Raw genomic sequence first — 23,149 nt, 5'->3', positions numbered from 1 at the left:
TGGGTTGATGCAGTTGGTTTGGAGTTATCAGTACAACAAGCAGCATAGACCCTGATCTGGTATACATTAGGCAACATCAATCAGGATCTATGTTATTTGTAGTTGGATTTGACCATATGTAAATATATATGGTAAATATGTGAAGCTCATGTGAATTCACTCTGACATCAGTTTACATATGTGACCTCAAGATTCTTGCTTCAAATAGCACAAAATCAGTACCAATTAAATCTTCTATCTATGAGGGATGTCCCACATTGAATCCCATCCTTTATCCAGCACTACAAATTAAATCAAGGACCCTCTCTCCTTGAATCCCACCCTTTATCCAGCACTGCAAATTAAATTAAGGACCCTCCCCCCTTGAATCCCACCCTTTATCCAGTGCTACAAATTAAATCAAGGACCCTCTGCCCTTGAATCCCACCCTTTATCCCGTGCTACAAATCAAATCAAGGACCCTCCCCCTTTGAATCCCATCCTTTATCCAGTACTACAAATTAAATCAAGGACCCTCCCCACTTGAATCCCATCCTTTATCCAGTACTACAAATTAAATCAAGGACCCTCCCCCCTTGAATTCCATCCTTTATCCAGTACTACAAATTAAATCAAGGACCCTCCCCCCTTGAATCCCATCCTTTATCCAGTACTACAAATTAAATCAAGGACCCTCCCCACTTGAATCCCATCCTTTATCCAGTACTACAAATTAAATCAAGGACCCTCCCCCTTTGAATCCCATCCTTTATCCAGTACTACAAATTAAATCAAGGACCCTCCCCCCTTGAATCCCACCCTTTATCCAGCACTACAAATTAAATTAAGCACACTCCCCCTAGAACCCCATCCTTTATCCAGTACTACAAATTAAATCAAGGATCCTCCCCCCTTGAATCCCACCCTTTATCCAATGTCAACTCTTCATGCAATGATCACTGTTTACTGATCTATTTATTTACAATTCATTTTGTTGACAAATTATGCATGGTATTTTCTGGATCTATATTTTATTTCAATAAGGTGTATCTCCATTAACGTATTCAGTAGTGTATATGGTAGGTGCTACTTTTTGGTGGGAATGTAGATCCCAATTCATCTGCAGAGAAAATAAAACTATATATCAGATGTAAAAATTATATTTCTGCTGCATATATGAACTTCATTGACAGAATGAAGCAAATAATGACATAAATAATGTCAGGGCATAAAAATGACATACTATGGTATTTGTGGCAAGATTATGAATACAAGTAAAGTTTTCAGTTTCAGGTAGTTAGTTATATTTATGCCTTCACATGCATTACATTGACATTTTAAATAGTGAAAAATCATCACACTTGTTGCTATTGTGACAATGATTCTAAGGATATGCATTTGTCAATTTGTTATTTTACAGAAGTTAATCGTAACACCAAAAAGTCTGGGCTAGCATGTCAAACCCATGCTTAAGCCACTGATGTAAACTTTGTGATGACTTCATATATATGATGCAGAATGAACTGTCTTTCCTTCATGATGAGATATCCTACGTATTTATATAATACATTAAGGAGTTAAGGAACTAAAAGCAAATAAAAAACTTATATCAAACCCTAAATGCAAATCATGTAAAATTGTGACTTTGTTACTAAGGTAATAAATGGTGTTGTCATAGAATGAATTGCATTTCTTTCATGATGGCATATCCTATTCATCCAAGGTTTTAAGAAAATACGCAAATTATTTTAACCAAAAATCTAAATGCAAATCTTCTAAAATGGTGATCTTGACCTCACAGATAAAAAAATACAAGTGTATTGCATAATAAGCATAATTTACTGGGGCCCCGAGTGGTCTAACGCGCTCTCCGTTACGGATCACTGCCATCTCACCTCTGTCTGCGTGGGTTCGAGTCTCGGATACAGCCAATGTGGGTATGTGAGAAAGCTTGCCAGTAGCTTCTCATGGGTCGGTGGTTCTTTCCGGGGTTTTCCCAGGTTCTTCCTCCACCATTAATACTGGCCACCATGTATAGCCTATTGTGTGCTGAAAAATGGTGTTAAACCCAACAACAACAACAACAAAGCATAATTTACTCCACAATAATTAAATTCAAGTATGAACAGAATCCATGAAGGAATTGAGCAAGTGAAAAACGTTTTAGAAAGCCTTATCACAAATCTTCTAAGACTGTGACCAAAGTCAATGGGAGAATTTGTGTACATCACAGAATGAACAGAAAATCAAATAAGAATACTCATCTGGCTGACATCTGCCTAACAAATAAATGAAACATCAGATGACCAGGAAATATGAGGCACTAGGATGCTTTCTGCAGAAATCTGTTCCAATGTAACTGGGTGAATTTGTTATGAAAACAGCTGTTTCAGGGTTCCAACATCTTTCTAATCTTCCTCCATATTTGATGGCATACTAGCATCATTCATCAATACTGAAATGATTCTGTCCCAGGATGCTTTTGTCAAAGCTGCTCAATATCTGATCAGTATCTTTTTTTTCTTACATAAAGTTATTTAAATGTTCTATTTTTTTAACAGTGGTCATATACAGTGGTATGCTGGCATCATTTTACAAATTTACTAACAATGTTTTCTGTCAAATTGGGTCAAATTCTGCTGTATGGTTTTTGAAAAGACTATTTTCAATGTTATTTAAATATTTAGTAACACTGCTCATGTTTTATGTTGGACTATTGTCATTTGTGTCAAATTGAAAGCTCCTAAAGATAGTATACTTTTCAACAAAACATGTCCAATTCTGTTTGGAGGATTTGTCATAGAAGAAAATATTTAAACGTTTTCTATTTTAAGTAATGGCTGTCATATTTAAAGTCACATTGGCATCATTTGTATAAACTTTAAAGCACTTTAGGCCAGAAATTCTTCTGTCAAATTTGGTCAGATTATGTTTGGGAGTTTTGAGAAGCTGTCATTCAAAGACTTTAATATTGTTAGCAATGGTGGCCATAAACAAAGGTAGACTGGCATCATCTGTATGAATCTGAAAGACCAGTATGCTTTATGTCAAGTTTGATAAAATTCTGTTGATTTGTTCTTGTGAATTTTTTTTGCAGATTTTACTACTGCTAGCAATGGCAGCTATATTTGTGATGAATCAATGCCATTTTAACAAATTATTAAAAGCCCTTTATGCCAGACTGCATTGTGCCATATTCTGTTTTGAGGTTTTTGAAAGGTCATTTAAATGTGTTTCTACTTTTGTCATGGTGACCATATTTAGCATCATTTGTATAAATTTGGAAGACATTCATTCTATGCTTCATGCCAATTTTGGTTAAATTCTTTCTTTTACTTCTGAGAAGTTGTTTTAAGGTTTTTCTGTTTTTAGTAATGCTAGTCATGTTTGATGGGCTATTGGCATCGTCTGAACAAATTTTCATGTTTGATGGGCTATTGGCATCGTCTGAACAAATTTTCATGACTTTTTTCAGGAATGTAAGCTTTCTGTAGAATTGGTCAAACTCTGTTATGTGGTTTTGGGAAAAAGCTATCTAAAGTGTTTTCACTTTTCAGCAAGTGTGGCAGATCCACATCATTTGTGTTAACTTGGAAGGCCTTCATGCATTTTGATAAATTGGGTGAAATTATGTTAAATGGCTTTTGCAAACAAGTCATTTCAAGTCTTTGTCAAATTGGATGAAATTATGTTAAGTGGCCTTTCAGTTATGGCTGCCATATTAGACAATGGATCAATATCAACCGAACTCTGAGAACAAATCTGAAAGACCTTTGTGATAAAATGCTCCTGTTAAATTGTGTCTAAAGTGGACAAGTGGTTGTTGAGAAGTTTTAAATAACAACTGTGACTGATTATGCACAATGATGCTGCATGACAAAGGTTTACACAATAAGCACTTGACCTTATGGCATGGTGGACCAATAAAACTATAGACATCACCACCACCATTAAAAAAGTGAATTGAGAATTATGTTTTGCTTAACATGAGCTTTACAATAAGCTGTTGTCTACTGTTCTTTAAATCATCTATCTATGGAGATTGTGCAATTCCTTCTCTGTTGGGAAATCCTAGATAAAACTATTGGGGAAACTGACATTATTGCATTAAAAAATTTCTTTCACCTGTAACTATGAAACAGTATAGCCAACTTTTCTTTCTATCATTAATTTTCATTAATGCTTATCATGCAATTCATTAATTCTTGAAAATTCTTTGTCAAGAACATGCTGCATTTAAATAAATTAAAATATTATTACACTGAAACCATTGTAATTTATTAAAGGGAACATTTTGATATTGTACCATGATTTACAGGAATAGATTTCCTGTTTAATTGTTTCTTCAGGGACCATGCTAGGAGACAATTCGGATGAAAAAGTTGCTCACTACCCTGAAATTTTACTTCAAAAAGCCATGAAAGCAAAGTTGCCACAATTCAGTGCCTGCCCTCACCTTTCACATTCCCCATTGATATTCTGAACAAAATAGTGAATCTACTGTGGTTTTTTAGTTATAAAGGAACTTTTATATGTATAAATGTAAAAAAGCAGATATATTTGCAATCCTTTTTTCCTGATTTTGTAACTACTAAGGCCATAAACTATGCATGATTTATAATTTTACTGCTTGATATACAAAGGTAAAAGGCAAAAGAGCCCTAAGAATAACTGAAAGTCAAAATCCAATGCTCTGCTGCTGATAGACCAATAATTATAAACAAGATCAACGAATTTTCCAATACTTCACCTTAAAATGTAGTAGTTTGTGATGAATAGCCTACAATGAGTATCAGTAACCTACTTTGCCTACAATGAGTATCAGTAACCTACTTTGCCTACAATGAGTATCAGTAACCGACTTAGCCTACAATGAGTATCAGTAACCTACTTAGCCTACAATGAGTATCAGTAACCTACTTTGCCTACAATGAGTAACAGTAACCTACTTTGCCTACAATGAGTATCTTTTTCAAGTTTACCATCTAAGAAAGCTATGACATTTTCACAAAGTGTGATAAGTATTTTGTGCATTTAATGAATGCTTAATTATAGATTCAGTAAAATACTAATTGTTGAAAAACTGAACATACTTTTAACTCTTACTCAATACCTCCTATTATGCCTCTTACTGATTCCTTAACTAATGTAGACATGAAGGAGAAGATCACCCAAACTTTGGAGTCCAGCATGGTTCCTGTCTTTCAAGTGATTATTAAGAATACCAACTAATCCTTATGAAAGGGATGAACAAAAACAATTATGGATTAACAGAGTGTAATTCTCTTTACAGTTTTTTCATACAATTCTGATCTCTTGTTTATTAGTCATAATTTGTGTACCTGTGTTGTTTTGAACTCCAAGTTACAATATTCACAGTAGGCTGAGTTGTCTTCCTCTGAGCTGCTGCCTCCAGATGGCTGCCTCATCATGTAATTACCTGGTATAGAACATGCATAGGTTATTACATCTAAATGCACAATATGGGGATGAAGACTAACTCATTAGGATAGTTAGTTTTAAAAAAAGTAAATATAACAGAAGACAACATATACTCGATTAAAAGTCAAATACAACTGCAAACAACATAGATCCAAATCTGCCACTGTATAATGCACCAGTCTCTCTCTCTCTGTGGACATTTAGCTCCATACTGTCATATATCTATTGAGATGAGAAATACAATTTTCTGATCACACCTTTAAGTACTCATGATGTTCTCTTTTTCTCTCATTTTAAGCAGTCAGAATATTTGTGTGTTTCAAATAAATCATTTCATGTACTATCAATCAAGTAAATTTTTAATGAGACAGCCGTAACTACAAATATTGCTGTCTTCATTTATGGCTAATCATTCTAATTTCTTATGAATTATAAAGCTAGCAATCCAACCAATATCTTCCAGCTGTTTATTCTTATTATTTCTTTATCCCAGATAGGCTGCAGTTAAACCAGGTAACAAAAGGTAAAACATTTATCTGTACAACTGAAATAATCTGTATGCAGTAATACTAGTTACTATTATATCTTATGTTTAGTGCATTATCATACTCAGGTTAGAACTTGGGTCTTAAGGAAAAGGCCAATCTGAATTTAAAACATCAAAAGGTCAACCCATTTACCACTAACACTGCATTTTCACTGCACTGGAATCCAAAAAGTACCTGAGTCAAAATCACATTGCAAGGCTATACTAGGAAGGAAAGCTTAAATGTTCTTTATGACCTTGTCTTGCTTTACCTGTTCATACTGTGCATTCAGTTTTCGATGCTAAACATAAGGCAACAACCTGTAATGCTGGAAGATGAAAAGGAAATACTCTACCTAAAAAGAATTATAAACAATTGGTATGTACTCACTTCTAAGTCTAATCCAACTGCAAACAACACAAACAGACCCTGATTATGAACTGCATAAACCCAGATCTTTTGTACATTATGTGATGGCAGATCTCAGTCTGTGCAGTTTGCAGTTAGATTCAATTTACAAACAACTATATAAGGTATAAAGTAATGTTTTTCTGATCTGTAATGTTATTAAATCATATAATCCTTGCCAGTAGCTTCTCGTGGATCGGTGGTTCTTCCTGGGGTTTTCCCGGATTCTTCTTCCACCATTAATACTGGCCGCCATGTATAGTCTATCGTGTGCTGAAAAATGGCGTTAAAACCCACAACAACAACAACATCATATAATCACTCTACATGCACGATGTAATGTTATTACGCTATATGATCACTCTTCATGCCTGATGTAATGTTATTACACTATATGATCACTCTTCATGCCTGATGTAATGTTATTACACTATATGATCACACTACATGTCTGATATGTTATTACACTATATGATCACTTTACATGCCTGATGTAATGTTATTACACTATATGATCACTCTTTATGCCTGATGTAATGTTATTACACTATATGATCACTCTTCATGCCTGATGCAATGTTATTACACTATATGATCACTCTACATGCCTGATGTAATGTTATTACACTATATGATCACTCTTCATGCCTGATGTAATGTTATTACACTATATGATCACTCTTCATGCCTGATGCAATGTTATTACACTATATGATCACTCTTCATGCCTGATGTTATCACAATGTTTTTGTTTCAGTGGCAGTATATTCCCATTCTCCACAAAATTCCACCCCTAAAGATGAATCAAAATTCAAAACTATTATGTATACACATCTACACGCCCAACTCATCATATCACAAGATTTTAAATCTCATTTTTTAATAATAAATAAAGAGTTGCCTAATATTGAGAATGAAAGCACATGTCTGGATTGCCAGGATTGCAACAATAACTGCCTTTCCTTTCAAAAAAAAGCACAAGAATAAAAACTGTCATTAAACTGGCTTTGTTAATTATGTGTACCTCTACCGATCTGTCCTCTTCTTCCTCCTCTTTCTCCTCCTCTTTCTCTTCCTGTTCCTCTTTCTCCTCCTATTCTTCTTCCTCTGCCTGCTCCTCTTTCTCCTCCTGTTCCTCTTCTTCCTCCTGTTCCTCTTCCCCTTTCTCCTGCTCTTCCTCTTTCTCTTCCTCTACCTCCTCCTATCCCTCTGCTTTCATTTCCTCCCCTTCTCCAATTCTGATCTTTTCTTCTGACCTGGAATGAAATGTTTCCCTTTCCTCTCCCTCCTCTGCCATCACTCTGATGTCTGAAATTTTGACCCCCTCCTCTACCTCTGTTGCCTCTAAATGAATCATACCTAAAGTTACCTTGGTTTTTGCATTGAAAATGCTCACCTTGACCTTTACCAATCTGCATTCCAGAGCTTCTCTCATCTATTTAAGAAAAGGAAAGGACAGATCAAGTTGGCAAAGCAATCATATCAACATATTTAAAATTTCAATTTAGCTGTATCCTTTAACCTAAATCTCAAGGTTCACTAGACCAGTAGCAAACTTCATTTTCTTTTCAATGAAGCAAACACTATTTACACTAATAAGGAAAACAACAAGCAATTGATTATTTACCTGAATTGATTCAAATTGTACTTTGATGAAATTCATCTTTGTTTCTTTGCATGTTTCCTTGGTCTTAGTAAGTTTTGTTATTTTTATTTTTATTACAAGCTAAAAATATAAAATAGAAAATTTAAAATAATTTATGACTAATGGTACTGAATATATTAAATGTCATTAAAAATTCATAAACATGTGACAAAATTAAAAGCAACAAAGTTTTCCAGCATTTTAATATAGCAATAAGATTTTATAGTGTATAATGACACTGGTTAGTTTTTGTTCAACAACAAAAGGAAAGTGTCTAATTTATTGTATGTATTTAAAGTGTTACTTATTATATTTCTAATTATTCTTTATCAGCTTAAATTACAGATTAATTATTCAACTTTGTGAGTAAAAGTCCTAATGAAAGGTTACTTCTATTGCTGTTTATTAGCAAACTGGCCTTGTACTGGTTGCGTTTTATCAACTTTAATCAAATTCTACTTAATGGTTTTGGTGATGTCATTAAATGGTTTTTCTGTTTTAAGTCAAGGTGGCCATAGATGATTAGCATCATTTGCCAAAATATAAAAGGTCTTCATTCCAGGATGCTGTCAAATTGGGCTAAATTCTGTTCAAGTGTTTTTTTAAAATCTTCTTTAAGCTTATTTATTTTAGTAATGGTGGCTACATTTGACAGTGGAGTACATCATTTGTAATACACTAAGTCAGGATGCTGTCTCTAAAATTGGGTCAAATTCTGTTGTGAGCATTTTGAGAATAAGTTAAAGTTTTGTATTCTTAGTGAAGGCAGCAATATTAGAAAGTTGACTGACAACATTTGAACAAATCTGAAAGACATATCATTTACAGTTGGTCAAATTCTGTTGACCAGATTTTTAGAAGAAGCTATTCATAGCTTTTCCCCTCCGGATTTTAGTAATGATTATCACATCTGAAGGTAGATCAGCAACATATTAACAAATCTGAGAGCATTTTCCACAAGACTTTGAAAGCTGCAGTCCAGAACTGCATCCTTGAAAAAACTGCAGTCCCAGCATTAAAACTATTCTCTTGCAATAATTTAGAACATTATGAGTGTATCGTTATGACATCAATATATGTCATCTGTTTGCTAATGCTTGTTCATTCTAAAATATTTAGTATTATAATAAACAAATGACAAATTAAGTGATTGAAACACATGATAATTGTCAATGTTTGTGATGTTACAATGAAAATTCTCAATTTTTTTATCCTGTCAATCTTTAATTTTGTGCACAGCTAGAAGGAATCAAGGAAGAGGTTACGCTTCATTTCCTATATTAATTTACCTAATTCACTTAATCTCATTTCAAATATATATTTTTTTTTAAAACAGTGAGAGAAAAAAACAAAGGAACATAGTCCATTAAACTTTTTTCATTTTATCTTAAATAACACAGCATACTACATTCACTTTCTCCTTCAACAAACTCCTTAAGTTCTGGACCTTCCTCTTTCACCATTATCAATTTTGTTTCTTGTTTCAAACATCCATAACCAATTGACTTGACTTGATTATGTTGCACTACGAATGTTCAGTGTTCTTTGGGTTGATATTGCATTATTCCATTCAGTCGCAACACCATGTGAAGAAAGCTAATAATGTTCCATTGTTTTCTTGTTGTTTTTTTGGCCCATGGGAATGTTCTGTTTATTTTATCAGCTAAATACAAATTTCTGTCAGCTAATCTCAAGGAATCATGCGCATCTTATTACAACTGTATGGTCTTAAAATAAGCAATAGAAAAGGGTAAGAACCAATAAGTTTTGTAAAATTCAACAAATAATTTATTTCCCTATAAATACAAAGTGAAAATGTAAAAAGAGGAACTTATGGCATTGTGAATTAAATCCCAAATAATCCTAGAATTACAGACACCAGTCCTAATCATTAAAGTTCTGAATATACTTTAGCAGAAATCAAAGGTAAATCCAACACTAGCGGTGTTGATGTGCCTATGGTGGCCCATGTAGTGGTGATGTGCAAACAGTCTTTTGTTGGATCATAATAATACAATCCAATATCATTATTTGCAATTTCAATATAAATTCAATTCTCTATTTACAAGAATATTATTTTTGATGAGCACTTTGTATATCCAGTTAATAAATAATCTAAATAAATAAAATATCAGCACAAATGAACTACTGGACACAACAATAATACAACTGAGTCTGCTCAGATCTTAAAGTACACATGAATAATTTCTAGAAAAACAAGAGTACCTAGTCATCTACTTGATTTCAGGTCACAATTAACATTTTCTTTAAAAACAAAACTATTACCCAATGGAAACTTTCATTCTAGAAGGTTCCCAATGTTTACAAAATAAAATCTTTGTTATAATTAAAAGGTCTGTTACTAAAATTATAATACAGAATGTGGGCAAGGTATATTTACAGGGGAATTCCAATAACATTAACTCAGACCCAAATATGTTGACTTCTATTAATAATGATGCTAATATTAAACCCATTTTCGTAGAGAAAATATTGGCTATGTATTAGTTGTTTACAGAATTAAAAAAAATCAATGATTCAGGTCAGAAAGAAAATGAACTTTATTTTGGACAAAATCAAGTAAAAAATCTATAGCATATCATGAAATTATAAAAAAAATTAAAAACCTAACAAAACAATGCAAGTCAAATACATGTATACATAACAATCTATAACCATTCACTTGGCACCATAGAAATTATGCAGTTACCAATAAAATATAACATATCACTTGAAAATTACATAATATCTCTGTACATGACAACAAGAAAAAAAACTGATCTTATGTTGACTTATGATGATTATCATCTTCTCCCAGGACGATAAATTAATTCCAAATTCAAGGATATATTGTTCTAAAGATGGTATACAAATAGCATTATAGTGTTCCAAACATTGTATAAGGATTTTTTAGTATAATCGATTAAAACTGAGCTAAATCATATGAGTGTGTAATGAGTCTTTTGAGCGTGTGTGTGATTAGGATTTTTAACAAAGCTTTAACAATTTTCCAGTCATATCACTACGATGTCTACAGTGTGGCAGTTTATAGTGATGTCTAGCACTGGGGCATCATGCCACAGACATGTAGCATGATGTCCCACCTAGTTACATTATCCTGACACCAGGACGACGAGTCCTAACACTAGGCCACCAGTACAGTCCAATGAGTCTTTTGATGATAAATATCAAATATAATTAGGCACTAACAATTGATTAACATGTCTTGATCTCCTTGTCTGCTAAAATCAAATCTATGCAGCTTCATCTGATCCTATTAAAATCACTTGAACTTTGATAGCCCACAAACTACATGACTGGTACTCACTTTTGTAAAAATAGACCAAATAAAATGCAGTCTCACCAAAACAAAATCTTGCATACTGAGGACTCAGCTGTTAGAATTTGTATGCATCCCAAAACGAAAAATAAGCATACTTTATCACAGATTTTGGAGAACCATGTGATAAGCTTAATGCCAGGATGCTTTGCAGAGATCTCGGAAATGCTTAATTACGCGTATTTGGACACAATTTTTGATGTGGGACGCAGAAAATCACCGAGGTGGGAGTCCTCCATACGCATGTAATAGGTGTGCGGCAAAATTCAAAGACTTGCCAGTCCTGCTTCAGCCACATGCTTTGTGGGAAAATGTGTTGATCAGTTAGCTGTGCTGATACTTACAATGACAGAATTCAGTGACTGAAAGACCCCTTGATGTACATACATGCTGGCATTTTATAAGAGTACATAAAAAAGAACCTGATGCAATAGCTGGGCAGCAAGTTCAAAGGCTTTGATTAGCGGCCGCGTGGGAAAATGTACTGATATTTACAGTGACTGAATTCAGAGGCAGAAAGACCCAGAGATGTACATGTGGTCATTTATAAAAGTACATCAAATAAACAACTTTAGCTTTCGTTATTGTGTTCATTTCTGAATGTAGCAGAATAAGCAGTGCACGTGACCTCAGAATCAAGACATGTTGAGACTTAGACAAAATGCCATTCGTAAGTGGGTGACAAGTCACCTAAAAATGTAAACTTCATCTTCTTCTGTTAGAAAAGCAAAAACGACTTCGCCCTGTGATTATTTAAGAGGTACATTGACTGACCATACCATATTTTTTTAAATGTCCCTAGCCTTAGCCCGGTTAGTTCTAGTGTTGTAGCAAAATGTATTCATCAAGGCATCAGCAGCTAGGCCTAGGTTTTATATCAATTACGTTGACAAAGAAACTCTTGCCCATTCACAAGCATTATGCTTTGATAGCTGATTGACCATTAACCCTTTTCCAAGTAAGGTAGCAACTATCAATTTCCTGCATGCTATCCTTTGATGATAAAACAAACAAACTTATGTTTTAAGATCAGAATCGGTGATTTCGTCATAAAATTAGTTTGAAACTTTAAGTGAACCAGTAGGCCTAATGGGAAATAATGGCAGACTTTGCTAAGCCTGGGATGTACCAGTTTATTAGATTGTCTGTTTTCTTAAATCACTGAGCAAATATATTCAGAAAAAATATACAAATCATTGAAACCAAAGCCTAGGCATTATGTTATTAAAGATTTAACTTTAAAATGCAATTTATGTTGGTCAGAAACATATGGGCCAATGGTATGTTGTGGAATTCGTGAGATGCGCTTTACGGTGTAAGCTGTTTTCTGACTTGACATGTATTTGCGAAAATACGGAAAAAACAGCAGATCAGATACTATTTATTTGCCTAAAATTACTACAAGTACGTATACAAATAAATAAACCATAAATTTGCGATCCTGTCAATGGACTGTTGTAACGAAGCTATATTATAATGAGTTATTACATTACGGAAACCTCTTCATCTAAAAATAGATGCACTCAAGCCTGTGTTGATTCTCTAGGAAAGAAGGGACTGCAACTTTTGATGGTGGGACTCCTATTTTTACCAAAATGGCAATCCTGGACTCCTAGTTTTAAAATCCTAGTGAGACCTCTGCTTTGTCAAATTTGCTCAAATTCTGCTGAGTGCTTTATGGCAAAAGCGAGGTTATGATTTGGAGTTACAACAATAACAAAACCTAAACACTGATCATCTGATAGTGTGTGTGATTTGGATTTTTAACATAGCTTTAAAAAAGTTTGGTCATATCGCTACGATGTCTGCAGTGTGGCAGTTTATAGTGGTGTCTAGCTCTGGGGCATTATGTCACAGACATGTAGCATCATGTCCCACCCAGTCACATTATCTGACACCAGGTTGACCAGTCCTAACACTAACCTCTTAATGCTGTGAGCCAAGCAAGGCAACTGCTAGTACCATTTTTATAAGTCTTTGGTATCACACGGCCGAGGTTTGAACCCAAGACCTCTCACATCTGAGGTGGATGCTCTAACCATTAGGACACTGGAGCAATCCATGATATTTTGTAATAATACATACAAGATTATTCACTGAAGTCCTTAGAACTAGTGTATTAGAGTATATTATCAAAGCAGTGGCATAGCAGCTGCCATACAACACCTGCAACTGCAGGGAGGAAGCATTACTATCAACAACTTTTATTCACTGAAAGAAAGTCCCAAAATTAAGGATGAAGGGGTCTTGGTGGAGAGAATTTCTTGCTATGCTACAATATGAACATTTTAGCAGTTTCATAATCCCTTTAGTTTTTCATATGTAATTTTGATAGCATTATTGAACTGAACTTTAAACAAATCTTCTCTTTCTTTATGCAACAGCCTGCAAGCAATATGGCATTTGGAGAGGTTTATGGTAACAAATCATGTTTTATAGAAACAGGGTCTATTACAAAACAGGCGATTTTTGGAAACACACTAATTTCTCAAACTCATGCTGAAAAGTCAACGGAATGCACTAATTATGCATCAGATTTGTAAGCCATACCATTATTTCTATGTTAAACTTCTCAAAATATTTAGAAAGTTCCCTCGTTTTCTTAAATGGAATAGTGAAAGGTGAATTTCCAAATTAAATATATAGTTCAAGATTAGACTGCAAGATAGAAAAACAATAAAACAGCTGTAGCTGATTAATAAATCAATTAATAAAAAAAAATTGATTTTTAATATAAAAAGCACTGCTAAGCAATCATTTATTTATTTGTTCTTCATAAACAGGCATCAAAAAATGTTTACTTCTGCCATGTCAAAAGTTGAGATAACCAGTACATTTAGAAACTTCAAACTCTAATAATCAATGTCATTTTCTATATCTACGAAAAATGCATTGTTCCCAAGGCATTCCCTACCCTCAAAAGGGGGTGGGGGTGGCCAAAACATTGTAAAGGGACAAAGGAATATTATAGTGTACAATTCACTAGTAGTGACCAAAAAAAATAGATAATCTTATTTGCTTTGACAAATGTCACCATAACTTTGTAGAATGCACTGTGCTATCATCTTTTCCTTACATTATTACCACAAAAACTTTTATCATGTAACTGATTAATACATTAATATGTTTGAATATCTGATTAACCTGAAAAGTGCTATACCCACTGGGGCTCGTATCATTGCTTACAAGTGACCTGTCATACATGTACTATATAATAACTACAAGGAAGGAACTTTGTCTCCTTGCTCATGCGACCTATTTAAGAAAAAACACAGATGTTACAAGCTACGCTTTGAGTAGCTTAATAAATCTGGTACATATATTTAGCTCAGGCATTCAGCTGTGTATCCCTATGAAAAGTTTGAGTTAATACCATACCTTTAAGGAATGCCAAATCATTTTCCCACGCTACCACTCGACATGACCTTGATCACGCCCGCTTCATATGCAAGTGAGATCAGTTGGCCAATGAGAAGGTAGTATTCCATTCAGCACATTCTTGCATATTAAGCAGGCATGTATGACAGGTAAACTGTAAGCAACAATACGAACCCCTGTAGCTATACCATGTAATTTTCTATTTTTTATCTTGCTCTCCTTTATTTAAAGTGTTCAGTTATTACTACCTGCATTGATTATAACAAATACCTGTATTTTCTTTTTTTCTTTTCAAAAGTATAATCATTAATTAAACCAAAAATTGTGCACTTGCATAAATTTAATCTACTGTCATTAATTCAACCTCAAAAATATATTCCTCAAGCAGCTGTCAAACACTTGATATTTTAACGTAGCTGACAACAAACCTTTAACATTTTAATTGCCAGATATGTTGTTTTAAAATAGCTGTGCTTTGGCATGTTACAGTTTTTATTTATTATTGCCTGGCCATTGCTGGCATCGATATAATGGACGGGGAATAAAAGTTGTAAGCATTATTTTCAGATCTTTTCCTGTGTGAATAGCCTTGGTCATCATCTATTGGCACAGTCCAGTGTCAGAGTGTCATAGGAGTGATCTAAGGAACTTATTTCACTACGTATGATTCGTTTTCTTAATTTTTTCCAAAGTAAACTTGCATCAGACACTTATGTGCAGCACCTGACACTAGCAATAGTGTTTGGAAACCGGCTTTTCGGTGAGACGGTGTGAGAAAGTGTATTTGCAAGGAATCGGCGGGGTATGAGATTTTGAACGGCTTAAATCTGTTACATTGTGCTGATTGGGCGAAGAGAAGTATATGTTATTAATATTTTTTCCGTGGTTGTATTCTCAGGGCAGAGTCCCGCGAAAACACGTTACAATATAGCGATTCACTTCACTGCATGTAATGTAACAACTGTATATTTACAGATAACACAAGCGTTCGTGCGGTTTATCGAAATTTTCTATTATTCTAATATATGCTAATATAACACTACCTTCAGTTTGAAAATAATTTGTGTAATCCATAATCAAATACCAAAATGATTTTTTGTCTTTTTTTAACTTTCGCGTGTAAAGATACTACTTCCGGTACAGGAAAGCATATATTCGCAATTTGTGCAATTTGCAAACACTCCATAAGCAGCCTTAAAATTAGCTAAGATTTGGCTCCAATCACGAGACCCAAGAGCTATTTTGAATATTCTCCTCACACACCACAAGTTGTTACATGGATATCAACATATATAGAATAAGTGTTTAACAAAGACTATATAAATGTTGAGATCTTCGCTTCATTACTGAATCAGAGCAAGTTCTGAATATACTGATTGAAAATAATCTATGTCGTTTAATAAAAGAAATAATAATATCTAAGTTAAACATAGCATGTCATTTCAACAACATAATACACAGCTAATATTTCTCTATGATTATTAATGGATGTAAACATATTGACTTCTATCTGAATGTATGATATTAGTTTTTTACTTGAAAATTCCTAAAGGTTTTGACAACTCTGAATGTTTTAGAAAGGAGACTGACCTAAATCCTGGCTTTATCATTATGTCTTGGCCTTGGATATCAGTGTTGTTTACCAGAAAAATTAATCATTCCTAACTTATCATCGGGATGTAATCATTCGTATTGTTGTGTTCAGTTTTAATTTGGGTGGATTTATGAATTCAAATTATTCAGTGAAATTACAAAGTGTTCATTAATTCTTAATGGACTAAATGATTAATGTGTAATTACAGTGAACTCAGTTAATGCATAAAGGACGAGTCCAAAATATTCCGAATTATGTCAACTCAGCTAAACACAACACATATGCATTAATGACATTACGTGTCCGGCGGCTAATTTATTGGACTACAGAAACCATAAAAAAAGGAAATTGTTCCGTAGTTATAGGTAACCATATTTGTATGGGAAAATATAATGAGTTGGGAGCTGTTTTCTTCGGTTTAATACTGCACGACCTGTTGGAGTGAAGTATTCACCCAAGAAAACGAGTTCCTATTTTCCCATCCAAATGCAGTAACCTTTTTATTATATACTCATTTTTAAAAATAAAAAAAATCTACATAAGGCTCAATTATAAAAGTACCCTACAAGAAACAAAGTAATTGAATTAATACTGTATTCCAAAATAAATACGGAACTGTAGAATCATCAATACACAATAACACTATTATTGCGCACATAGCACCGCCCAGCGACCTTGAAGATAGTCACGCGCTTGACATCAGTTTCATAAAGAATTGTCGTTGTGGTGTACTTAAAATAGAAATTTAGAGTAATATTGTGAATGAATGCGCACTGCAACAGTTTTGTCATTTGGTCTGGAATTAAACGATTTTGGTGTATTTTTTTGTATTTTTTGTATTTTTGTATTTTATTTTTTGTTTGTGCTGTTTTTCTTTGATTCTACTCAGTTCTTTTGATTATGGACTGGATTTATTAACTTTGTAAATTCCACACAAAGTACACGTGCCTGTGATTTAAGCAGGGGAGACGTGTTTGACTCAGCTGCATGTATATTTCTGTTTTGTAACTTAATGTTTGGAATCATAATGTGGTAAAAATATGAACTCTTTCAACTGTAATTATCAGAAGACGTTTTGGAATATCACAATCATTTCACTTTGAGTGCAGAAAGGAGAATGTTATTGCCCTTGGAAATGTTTTCGAAATTACATTACAATTTCGAAATGTGTAATCAAGCTTTAGAACCCATGACATAGTTCATGTAATTTAAGCAGAACTAAGAAAGTACATTTTAAGTAAATTCAAGATGCAACAAGTAAGTATATTTTTTGACATTCTTATTACCAGCTAAAGAAGACATGTTAATGCCTGGTCACTTGCATGTACTTTATAGGTATCCCAGCTATGTATGGCGTCTATCGCTAGCCTAAATCCGAAACATTGTCTCAACAAAGTTAACGTGGAAAATTGAATTCCAGCTGGTGTGTGACAGTCCATTCAGCCAGCGGAAATAAGAATTCTTCGTCGTCTTGGCTTATTTGCTCTGATGCCCTTAACTTTCAAACAAGCCCTTACGTTGTATTTGTTTCCACGAATTTAGTACTTTTACTTATAAAACGGAACGTATCTGATATATATGCGATGCCCCTTGTCATCAGTATGCTTTTCTATGCTATTTTATATACCCCATATAAGCAGCAGAGAGGGTGAACAGACCACTTGCTTTAAAGTCCATTTATGAAAATAAAAACTCCATACGAAAAAAAAAAAAGAAAAATATAAGCGTAATAACACAAAACTGAAGCCTCTAACCAAACAAAGAGAGTTTCTCTAATTGGGTTAGTTTTTTTTTTTACTTCATTTTTGTCGTTTGTGTTTTTAATTTTTTTTATAAATATTTTGTTTGCCCACCGTGACACTTATTTGTGGCCGGACCCTCGCTGCTGCTATTTAGATAAAGAATTTAAATTAAGAATTAGTATAATGTCTCTTAATCCCGAACGTGAGTCATTAAATGAATGGGGGAAAAAACTATGGATGAAGCAAGAGAAAATTGTATAAATGAAATAATACGACGAGTCCAAAATGATTCTAAATCAGAGTTAGATAGAGCTAATCGACTTATAAAGATACTGATGAGAAATCTAAAAATAATGAAAAACTGTCTTTTTTCAACCAAATATTTTTGCAAGACCTATATGATATCGTAATCGAGGATCATGTAAATGTATCGTGATAAATCCGTGTGGGGTAGATTCAGCTTTTGAAAAGAGGTTTTTGAACTTAATCATGTCCATATCCCCTGAACACCAGGTATGATGAATATTTCGCAGAGTATGTGTATAGGTTCCATTAAACACAACTAACATATCGCAGTTATCTCTGAAAACTTTAGGTATTTGTGTATATCGCTAAGTAACAAAAATCACATCTATGCTTTTGTTTCTGCCTCGATAAAATATCCAAGATGGATTTGATTCTTTGTGCAGCATCACATCATCGTATATCGATGATAAAATCAGTAATGCCATTACCATCCTCGTCCAACAATTTTGCATTTTCATTAAAAACCTTTAAGCACATCTTAGCATCTCTGGTAATCTACGGATGGTTCCACTAAATATAATTTATCCCACTTGAGCCATCTCACTATCAAATTAAGCAATAATTGTGTTTTATCCGATCCGGATGGACCTATTATTATCATTCTGATGGAATTCGGTGATGCTGAAATATGTTTTACTGTTTCGTGTCGCTGATAAATCAACGACATCCGTGTTGTACAAATATAATAAAATTTATGGATTTATATTGTGTTCGATGCAGAGCATCCACCTCCACCAGTGGATTAATAACAGTAATAACAGAAAATAAAAAGCGTGCACTTACAGGTAAATATGTGAAATGTGATACAAAATATTAATCTATTTCGTCTCGTATGAAAACAGAAGCTCAGTGAGCTAAGTATCTAGAAGAAAAACATACCCCCGGATATAATAATTGTGGTCCTGGAACTCGACTTGATATCCGACTTAACGAGCGAGAACAACCGAGACCTGGAGAGTATCCAGTAAATGCGATTGATCAAGAGTGCCATATTCATGATGTAGCATATAAAAATAAGGATTTACAACAACGGCTATTGCAGACAAGAAGTGGATTCACTCGTTAAATTCCATATATAAAAAATCTTTCAGAGAATCATTAGCTAAATGGTTGATAAGATCTGCGACGAAATGTAAACTAGTATTATGGACCGGTAATTAATCAACCGATTATTACTGTAATGGAATCGATGTATTATAGCCCATGAGGATATTGGAGGGGTAGAGCAGCGATTAGTAAACTCGCTGATGCAGCAAACATTACACGGTTTGTTGCTGAATATTGGTTAGCACGACAGGCAATATGGCAAATTTATCAACCACCAACTAAAAATATTCAGCATGCACATTTTGATGTCAGCACTCCTAATGAAGTTCATCAAGCAGATATTTTATTTTTACCACATGATACTATTAAAATTGGTAGACGTCAATCACGTACATACAAATACGCGTTAAACGTCGTTGACGTTGCAAGTAGATATAAAGAAGCAGAACCACTATCAACTAAGCTGAAGTTGTATCTGCTTTTGAACGAATTTATCAACGAGGACCCTTGCTATAGCCACAGTTACTACAGGTTGATCCTGGCAAAGAATTTATTGGTGCAGTATCGTCTCTGATGAAAAAGCAAAAAGGATATTATGATTTAAAAAAAACAATAATGACAACGTCATAAGAAAAGCTGAAGAATATCTCGTCAGATTTTCAAATAATTATTTAGACATATAATATTATTATATAAAATGGAGCAAAATAATTTATGAAAAGCCCATCATCAAGGATTATCAAGCATCTCGTGATGGTATTGTCAGGCACTGTCGACTAAAAAAGACAGTCGGTGCTGTTGAAAATACTGGTTATCTCAGATTTACTGATAGGGAAAAAAGATATTTTTGTCATAGGTTTGTCTACGAATGTTTTTGATGGGTAATCAAAGACGGCCGTTTGATCAATCATATTGATTCAAATCCAAAAAATAATTTGTTGTGTAATTTATGATAAATAACACAGTCAGAATTGTACATTTAGAAATAATGGAAGATATAAAACAATTACAAAAAGGGCGGTTAAATCCGTAAATAAATAAACTGGTGAAGAAATACAATTTCAATCAATGAACGCAGCTGGCAAATATTTTCGTATTTACTCGTGTTCTGTACAACATGTCGTAGATAAAATATACAAATCGGCGTTTTCGAAGAAAAATAGACAATTTTGTAAATATTTTTGAAGGGAGATTACTCTGTAAAGCTAAAATATCTCCGGTAGAGTAATTAAGTAGTTATCTCGCTTATTACTGCGCAATTGACCTCGGCATTTTATTGTCATCGTAACTAATTATATAAAATGATTTAACACTCTGTGTGATAATTAGTATCAATGAAGTAATATAATTTTGTAAGTGTTCAAATTAGTGAATGGATATTTACATCTTCTACTTTCGTCTCTGATAAATTCAGAAAATTATTCGCCCGCTTTCTAATACAGTAGTTATTTTTTAGATCTCTCTGTTATACAGAAATACGTGTATTTTAACCTGACTTAGTCAAAGGCAGAAATATAATGTGCAATTATTTTAATATGATGTGTTCTGGAAAATGGAAATAAATCCACGCTGTAGTTTATTTACTCAGTATAATAATAATCATTTGTAGGAATCCAGCACAGGTAAGTTCACATTAATTTCTGAAACGTGTATTAGCAAGGTTGTTACGTAATGCAGTGGTAGCAAGGCTGATTCTCATACTCGAGGTTTGGCGTTCCAATCTCGTGACTGACAAACTGTCGACGACGGCGATATTTCCCACTTTTCATTAAACAATGTAGGGGCTCCAGCCCCAAGGATTATATGTACACCTCCTCACCACGTCAAAAACGTTGTGATTTTGTTTTGCACTCTCCCCGAGGTTTGATATTGGGGAGGTGTGTGCATGAAATTGAAAGGCCTAGACAACCCTCTGAATCTGTAAAATTTCGTTTCGTTTAGGGATTCGCTTGGGGGGGGGGGGGTTCTATGCAGTTGGAGCCTCCAAAAATAAACCGTAGCGTGATTTGTATTCTGATAATAATATTTATTTTGATTCTCAAAATATTTTTTATTCTGATAATGATGCTGATTTTCTTATAAAAATCTGAGATTCTTATGACAATTAGTCAAAATTTATCGTTGTATCATTGATTTTAGTCGATTTATTAGTAGAAAATATGTTAAATTACTTATTCTCGAGGGATCAAACCTTACGCAGTTCTCAAAGTGATTTTAGAATTTATTGATAATTTTGTTCATTTTGTTCATTTTTAGCAGAAATTTAATCAGAATCAGATATATATATATATATATATATATATATATATATATATATATATATATATATATATATATATATATATATATATATATATATATAAACATTACTTCAGACAGTGTTTCATGGGAATTTATCAACAAATCATCAAAATCAATTAGAAAATTGCATGAGGTTTGACCATTCGCAAATCATTAATTTAACGGATTTGCAAGGATCATTCGATAATAATAATAATAGTAATAAATCTGATTATAATATTTATTATGTAATTTTCTGTTTTAGTAGGATTTTAACAATCACGAGTACCACATACCATATAAGATAAAATCTGACTGATTTTCATGATTTTAAGTACCATTCACCCCATCAAATTTATAAATCTTACTGATTTTCATGATTGTAAGTACCATTCACCCCTATCAAATTTGAGAATCAGCGAAGAACAAGATTATAATAATTATTCTGATAACAATATTTGTTATGTAATTTTCCGTTTTCGATGAGATTTTTATTATTTTAAGTATCATATACTCGATCAAGTGATAAAAACTGACTGATTTTCACAATTACGAGTACCATATACCCCATCATTTTCAATAATTAGTGAAGAATAAGATTGATTTTATCATTACTTTTCGTCACATCCATTTTTTTTATTATTATGAGTTTGTTTTCTTTATACACTAAAAAAAGTATTTCTTGATCATTATAAAATAACCGAAGCAGATTTGTTACAATTTATAATACCAGTACTTTCCACTGACGAACTATAAAAAAATCAGTCAACGATCTTATTAATGAAAACTTTCCGAAAATTGTTGAGTCATGGAGTAAAATAGCTCCACCAGCAGGTATTCTCAAATATGACAATGATCCGTACGGTGGCGGCCGACATATTTCACCAGGAATTGTTAATATAAAATCAACAATTGCAGTCAATCTTGTATGTGATGCAATTGACGGCAGCTATCAAATAGATCTTAAAAAATCTAGTCAGGCTCAGCAGCGATATATTTTATACATATCTACACCCCAAGTACCTCCTGAATATTTGACCGTACAAGAACCGATTAATCCGGTCTATTTGCAATGTCCTAATCCGCTATTATCAAGGATACATTTCAAACTTACTGACCAATCCGGACATTAACTTGATTTACAAATGAAACTCTGAATATAAATCTATATGTCAGATCATAGATCTTCACGTTATTGATTGATTTTCTATCCTGGGTCATAATCAGGAGAAATAAAATATATATAACAAAATTTATTTTGTACGGATTCTCTGTCAGACTTCAGGTAAATGTTACTTAAAATAACGAAAATCAGTCAAGTTTCATAATTTCTGGGGTAAAATGATACTTAAAATAACGGAAATTAGCTAGGTTTTATCAAAGATGGAGTAAAAGTGTACTCTAAATAATAAACATCTCAAAGAAAATAGAAAAAATGAAAATGTACATAATATTTATTTC

The 23,149-nt window shown here is 33.4% G+C and overlaps 1 protein-coding gene across 1 annotated transcript in view; it reads right to left on the bottom strand.

The window, feature by feature from the left end:
* The window catches only part of LOC149779408 (uncharacterized), a 129,742-nt gene extending 113,879 nt beyond the window's left edge, over nucleotides 1–15,863 (bottom strand). The window contains exons 1-3 of the mRNA XM_089940071.1: nucleotides 15,763–15,863; nucleotides 7,381–7,791; nucleotides 5,322–5,419 (exon numbers count right to left, since the gene is read on the bottom strand). Coding sequence (XP_089796197.1) covers nucleotides 5,322–5,419; nucleotides 7,381–7,791; nucleotides 15,763–15,793 — 540 coding nt within the window. The 5' untranslated portion in view covers nucleotides 15,794–15,863. The remainder of the gene's footprint in view (nucleotides 1–5,321; nucleotides 5,420–7,380; nucleotides 7,792–15,762) is intronic.
* Between the last annotated feature and the right edge of the window lie 7,286 nt (nucleotides 15,864–23,149).

This window comes from Sinohyriopsis cumingii, chromosome 17 (assembly GCF_028554795.1).
Source record: "Sinohyriopsis cumingii isolate HCF-2022 chromosome 17, ASM2855479v2, whole genome shotgun sequence".
NCBI lineage: Eukaryota > Metazoa > Mollusca > Bivalvia > Unionida > Unionidae > Sinohyriopsis > Sinohyriopsis cumingii.
Note: the sequence above shows the minus strand (reverse complement) of the source record. Positions and strands in the feature narration are given on the sequence as shown.